The 6,514-nt window shown below is 36.3% G+C and overlaps 1 protein-coding gene across 4 annotated transcripts; it reads left to right on the forward strand.

Annotated features, from left to right (window-relative positions):
* Nucleotides 1-799: 799 nt before the first annotated feature.
* Nucleotides 800-6,229, forward strand: LOC102578456 (importin subunit alpha-2-like). Of its 4 annotated transcripts, XM_006355341.2 has the most exons (12): nt 800-892; nt 980-1,219; nt 1,434-1,530; nt 1,613-1,704; nt 1,788-1,919; nt 2,003-2,188; nt 2,347-2,510; nt 2,618-2,696; nt 4,613-4,741; nt 5,019-5,146; nt 5,232-5,639; nt 5,768-6,229. In XM_006355341.2, the coding sequence occupies exons 2-11, from the start codon at nt 1,004-1,006 to the stop codon at nt 5,596-5,598; spliced, it is 1,590 nt and encodes a 529-aa protein (XP_006355403.1). In that variant the 5' UTR covers nt 800-892; nt 980-1,003; the 3' UTR covers nt 5,599-5,639; nt 5,768-6,229. The 4 variants fall into 4 exon arrangements, with proteins under 4 accessions (XP_006355403.1, XP_015167828.1, XP_015167827.1 ...); XM_015312342.1 differs by having other exon boundaries at nt 888-1,219; nt 5,232-5,642; nt 5,753-6,229; XM_015312341.1 differs by having other exon boundaries at nt 888-1,219; nt 5,232-5,642.
* Nucleotides 6,230-6,514: the final 285 nt, after the last annotated feature.

Genomic DNA, 6,514 nt, shown 5'->3' on the forward strand with positions numbered 1-6,514 from the left:
TTTTGTAATTGAGGAAGGTTTTGCATACGAATAAGGTCATGTAGATGCTTAGATCTGCTTTCTTTCGCCTTTCTAGTCATCGATCCTACATTATCAACTTGTCCTTGAGTGATACAAAGATCAAAAGATGAAAAATCGCTAAAAAATCGATCATTACATGATATACTTCTTGGAGTCCTCTTTGAGTCCGCCATTAGAGAGGAATTTTGAGTTTTTCCTTATCAAAAATTCTAATCGAAAATAGAGGATTTACTAAGCAATTATACAAACAAATATATCGAAAGGTTTAAACAGATGCAAATCAGTAAAATACATAAAAATTGAAAGAAGATACATACCTAAAATTAATGAGATTGTTGTAAATATTTTTTAGGAGATTTTTATCAATTTCTGAAAATAATTGAAAAAACGTCACATATAAAAGAAAGAGAAACGGGGGAATGAAAATTGAAGAACAATAGTAGAAGAGAATTGGATGAGTGAGAATTTTATTTTGTTTTGAGATAATTGTAAATTGGAGAGAGAACGTTTGTTTGGCTGAAAGGTATTGTTGCAATATTTTTGCAAGACGTGGGCCTTAATAGAGGAAAATAAGGAATTAGAATTGGATACATTTAATTTGCTATAAAACTAAAATATTGACATTTTTAATAATTATTTTAAAGTACAGTTATTTTAAATAAATATGTTAAGGAATTTTGACTAGTTAGCTAATTTTTCCCAAAAATCAAAGACCAGTGGTTTTGAGGACCCAAAAGCAGATGCAGAGTAAAGCTTGGGCTTAAGCCCAGAAAAAGAGGGGAGACCCGGCCCATGAACAGAAGAAGACTAGAAGAGGAACTCTGTCCCAAAACCCTTGTCATTCACGGTCTCCTCTCTAAATATATATTTGGTATATACTCTCTCTCTTTCTCCCTCGATTCAATTATCGTTGTAGGGTTTTCTGTAATTGCTTTTAGTATCTCATCTCGTTTTGCAGTTTTCATTCTCTATACCAACCAACATGTCTCTGAGGCCAAGTGATAGGACCGAGGTTCGTAGGAACCGATACAAGGTTGCCGTCGATGCCGACGAAGGCCGCCGCCGGCGAGAGGACAATCTGGTTGAGATCCGTAAGAGTAAACGAGAAGAGAGTTTGCTCAAGAAGCGTCGTGAAGGCCTTCAAGCCCAACAACAACAGTTCCCTGCTAATCTTCAAACTTCCACCGTTGAAAAGAAGGTCAGTCTTTTTAAAGTATAATCTGTCTAAAATAATGATATCTTATCAGGAGTAAAGTAAAGCTCCTTGATCATTTGTTAAAAAAATGATTTTAATCAGAAATCCATCAGCTGTCTCATAGTTGGGATTTGATTTGGTTTTGGGTCGTTCTATGCTTTGTGCTCATTTGATTGTTAATCTGGTTTTCAAATGATAACTAATTGTTGCTTTACAGTTGGAAAGTCTTCCATCAATGGTTGCTGGTGTTTGGTCAAATGATAACAATATGCAGCTGGAGGCGACCACACAATTTCGTAAATTGCTCTCTATTGGTATGACTATGCCTGCTACAGCTTCTGTTCTGTTAATTTTATTCAATTTGCTTATAACTTACATGCAAACTTTGATCAACAGAAAGAAGTCCTCCTATTGAGGAAGTTATTCAATCTGGTGTTGTTCCTCGTTTTGTTGAGTTTCTAATGAGGGAAGATTTTCCGCAACTCCAGGTAGAGAGTGATGTGTGCCTTTAGCATTTTGTGGTTGTAGCTTCATTTACCCTTGATTTATACTTATGGTTTTGCGTTTGTAGTTTGAAGCTGCTTGGGCGCTCACAAACATTGCGTCTGGTACCTCGGAGAATACCAGAGTGGTGATTGACCATGGCGCTGTGCCAATTTTTGTAAAGCTTCTGGCTTCTCCAAGTGATGATGTTCGTGAGCAGGTATGTTGAAAAATTGGCAGACACCTATACTGACTGAAGTTATGTTGATTAGTAGACTGATTGTATTTTCTTTCCAACTATAGGCTGTGTGGGCACTGGGAAATGTTGCTGGTGACTCTCCTAGGTGCCGTGATCTTGTTCTTAGTAATGGGGCGTTGATTCCATTGCTGTCTCAGCTGAATGAGCATGCCAAGCTTTCAATGCTGAGAAATGCCACATGGACCTTGTCAAACTTTTGTAGAGGCAAGCCACAACCTCCATTTGAGCAGGTTGGCTGTTGAAATTTTTTTATGCTTGCAGTTATTTGATTCAAAATATTGTGCTTTTCTTAATCATTCAAAATGCCTCATGTTGACGGCCATCTTATTTGGTAAAATGAAAGAACTTATTGGATGCTTTGCATGACTGATGACAATACATTTATCAGGTGAGACCAGCACTTTCAGCTCTTCAGCGGCTTGTTCATTCAAATGATGAAGAGGTTCTAACAGATGCATGCTGGGCACTTTCTTACCTTTCTGATGGTACGAATGACAAAATTCAAGCTGTCATTGAAGCGGGTGTTTGTCCACGGCTGGTTGAGCTCCTCATGTGAGTGGAGTGTTCTAATTTCCTCATTTGACCTACCTTTTTATTTTTATTTTTTTTATATATCGAATGTTTGATTGAATCTGGTGTATATGTCAATTGATCCGCAGGCATCCGTCTCCTTCAGTACTCATCCCTGCCCTCCGTACAGTAGGAAATATTGTTACAGGAGATGACCTCCAGACTCAGGTATGTAGGGTTTAATGAGCTTTTAGAAGCTTTCAAGGTTGAATCCAAAGACTTGGCCAATGAAAAAAATAAAAAAATAAAATGATTGAAAGGTGGATGCATCTAAGGCATGATTTATTGAGAAGATAATTCAGCATTCCTAGAATCAGATCTAATTTGGTTGTTGTTAGTCCATTTCTCAATGTTACATCATTGTGCTTTGTTTCCTCCTGCACTTAGTCTGGTTCCTCTTTGCGTCTGAGCAATCTAGTACAAACTACAATCATAGCTGTCATTTTTATTGCCTACACAGCTGCTCTTGGCTTACAATTTTGTGGATAAGATAAATACATTTTTATTTATTGTAGTATGAATAGTCAGTAGTATACTGGTCTTATTCCCATTCTATATGCACGCCATTTTTTAGCTTCAAGAAATGGGCTAAAGCCACAATAGGGGACAGGATTCATCAATTAGCAAACCTTACCCCTATCTTTGTGATGCAGCAAAGATATTAATTACTCTGTTCCAAATAATTTAATGACACTAAGGACAAAGAAATGGAAATTAATTGTTGGCATTGGAACTGTTTAACTGATGTTTGTCCCACAAAATACAACCACCACTACAAGAACAGTGAAGAAGATACTGAAATGTTGTAAAATAGATTTGGGCTTGTATTGGATTTTTCTATTTTGTATTGAAGTGCCTTTTCTCAAGTCCTTTTTAAAGATAGTAATTACTGAACTCCCAAAACTAAAAAATAGTAATTATGGGATTTTTTTGCTGGCACTTGGTTGGTGTTTGCTACATTATTTTCAAGGCAATTTTAGTGTTCCTCCTTTTTTTGGGGTTTGAATAAAGCATCTGGCTGGGCAGATTTTTTGGTACATTTTTAGTGTTTCACTAACTAACCCCTTTAATTTTTGACGACAGCAGGAGAATATCTTTTTTGATGTAAGTTGGTAATAGGCAATGGCGGATCCAGAATTTTCATTCAGTGGGTTCGAAAAATAAAAGTATAAATGTGTGAATAGTAGTATATAGTTTATAGGTACAAAAAATTAGTTTTGTTACAAGAGACTTTTTAGCACGTTTGGATTTTTTTCACGTTTGGATTTTCTTGGGTTTAAATAAAGAAAACGTGAAAGATTGGTTCTGAAACTAAATGAAAAGAAGCTAAAAAAAAGAACATGTTCACAATGGGATTCGAACCTGGGATGTGAGGGTCAATTTAAATGGAGATCTACCACTACACTACAACTTGCTTCTTGTTCATGAGGAGGTTCAAAATCAATATATCTACATAAATATTGAAAATTTACCTTATATAAACAGTGTAATTTTTTTGCTGAGGGGGTTTGGAACCCATGTAGGTCCGCCCCTGGTAATAAGAAATTGCAAGTTGTCTAGATTTAGTCTGAAATGCCCAGAGTTTGTGATTTACACTCTCGTTTGTGGCCTATACTTCTGTAAATTGTCAATAAGGTGCTGTGAAGGCATTATATGTTCATGAAAATCGTAAAATGCTCAACAAGTGTTTCCCAAGCTATGTGATTGTTTTGCAAAATATGAGTGAAGTTATGTGGTATTGTTTGAAACGAGAATTCAGTTTTGTTTAGCAGGGTAACTTTTTGCACATCCAGTTCTTTCATAACCCATGTTTTGAAGGGAAAGAATTTAATCACCCTTGTAGATTGCCAGTGTCTTCGGATTGGTTTGCTGGAGATCATGAATTATATGTCTTCCTTTACTGCCCTGTACAGTTTCTATAGTATCACCCATCCTTCAATTTGTGGATGAATGCATTGTGCAAAGACTACACCGGAAAATGAATTTTTTTCTTTCTTTTCTTTAAAGCTTCTGCTAAAATGTAACTGCGCTAGTCTTGCGTATTACTTTTTTATGGTTACTAATATCAACTATCTTCACAACAGTGCATTATTGAACATGGCGCCCTTGCTTGCCTGCTAAGCTTGTTATCTCACAGTCACAAAAAGAGCATCAAGAAAGAGGCCTGTTGGACTATATCAAATATTACTGCCGGGAACAAGGAACAGATACAGGTATAAATCCTCAAGATTTAAAGGACAGCTAAATATGGTTTATAGTCAGCTCTTGGATACACTGTTTGCATGTCTTCTAAGTTCTAGCATGTTATATAAATCTATGGGTGGTTAAATTGGTGAATATGATAATATAATAGTTTGTGTAGTAGTTGGAAATAGAAATGGAAATTTTAAGTTGAGGTGTTTTGTTGTTTTTATTTTATTTTTGTGGACTTCTCATTTGAAGGAACCACAGTATTTGCCATTTATCTAATATTTTTTAATTTTTGAGCAGGCTGTGGTCGAGGCTGGACTAATTAGTCCTCTGGTCAATTTGCTTCAAACTGCTGAGTTTGATATAAAAAAAGAGGCTGCCTGGGCTATTTCAAATGCTACTTCCGGTGGGAGTCATGAGCAGATCAAGTATGTACTTCCTTTGGGGGTAATCATCTATGTTATTGCTGATATTCTTACTGAATTCAGTGTTTTATTGTGCTTTTGGCTACAGGTTTTTGGTGAGTCAAAACTGCATAAAGCCTCTGTGTGATTTGCTTGTGTGCCCTGACCCAAGGATTGTCACCGTCTGTCTAGAAGGATTAGAAAACATATTGAAGGTTGGGGAAGCAGAAAAAGCCAACACTGAAGGCATTAATTACTATGCTCAGCTGATTGATGATGCTGAGGGATTGGAAAAGATTGAAAACCTTCAGAGTCATGATAACAATGAAATATATGAGAAGGCTGTTAAAATACTGGAGACATACTGGTTGGAGGAGGAGGATGAAACAGTGCCAGCTGGTGATGGAGCACAAAATGAGTTCAATTTTGGCGGAAATGATATTCAACTTCCATCTGGTGGTTTCAAGTTTGGTTGAAAGTACTACTACACTCATCCTCCAAATATCTCCCTTAACAGGTGGTTAGGTTAACATTGCACTCGAAACATTTGATCAGATTCCTTAAATCTGCATGCTCTTTTTGGATTGAAAAACTTGAAGGCATTTTTGTTAATCGTTTGTTCATGTGAAGTGTTAACATGTGCAGGCTGTGTATGGTGGATGAGAAGTGCAGTTTGAAAGATGACATGTTGGTACTGGTGTCATGTCAAGTCGAGTCAGATCACCTCCCCGAGTCTGGTCAGTCCGGGTCAAGAGTCAGTCGTGGTTGAGGAGGTGTGCCGAAAAGGGATGGTCGTAAATAAGACTGCGTGAAGAGTCTAAAAGGTAAAAGCAGTGGGCATGCTGGGAATTTGATACACGATTCCCGTGCATGCTTGTATTGTTTGGTGAAAAGTATGAAAGTTATTACTATTATCAGTGAATTAGCATCTCAAAGTGTGGAGTCCTTTTTCCAGTCAGCACATGAGATGTATCTGCAGTAAGTAGTCTCTGTCTGGAAAGATTGTCGTCTAGATTATAATATTGAGTTGGCGAGTGAATGTGTATACTTTATGAGTCATTTCTTATTTAATATTGCTATTGAACACGTTTGAGCAAATTTTGATCATTCTTTTTGTCCTTCATTTTGGTTCACAATTCGGGGTTTTCGTTTTGTTTCAAATTTTCGAAAAATTATAATTGAAAAAGCTTAAAACTCTGTGCATATTATTTTTATTAGAAAAAAATAATTGATTCTTAAATAACTTAGGTATAGGAGCTTGTGCCACCACATACCCAATATATGTGGACTACTTTTTTAGTTTTAAAATTAATCAATTTTTTTATATGTTTTCATTATATTTTAAGTCGTCAATCGTTGTAACTAATAGTAGTACTTTTTATAAAGTATATA

This window comes from Solanum tuberosum, unplaced genomic scaffold, assembly GCF_000226075.1.
Source record: "Solanum tuberosum cultivar DM 1-3 516 R44 unplaced genomic scaffold, SolTub_3.0 scf00200, whole genome shotgun sequence".
Taxonomy (NCBI): Eukaryota; Viridiplantae; Streptophyta; class Magnoliopsida; order Solanales; family Solanaceae; genus Solanum; species Solanum tuberosum.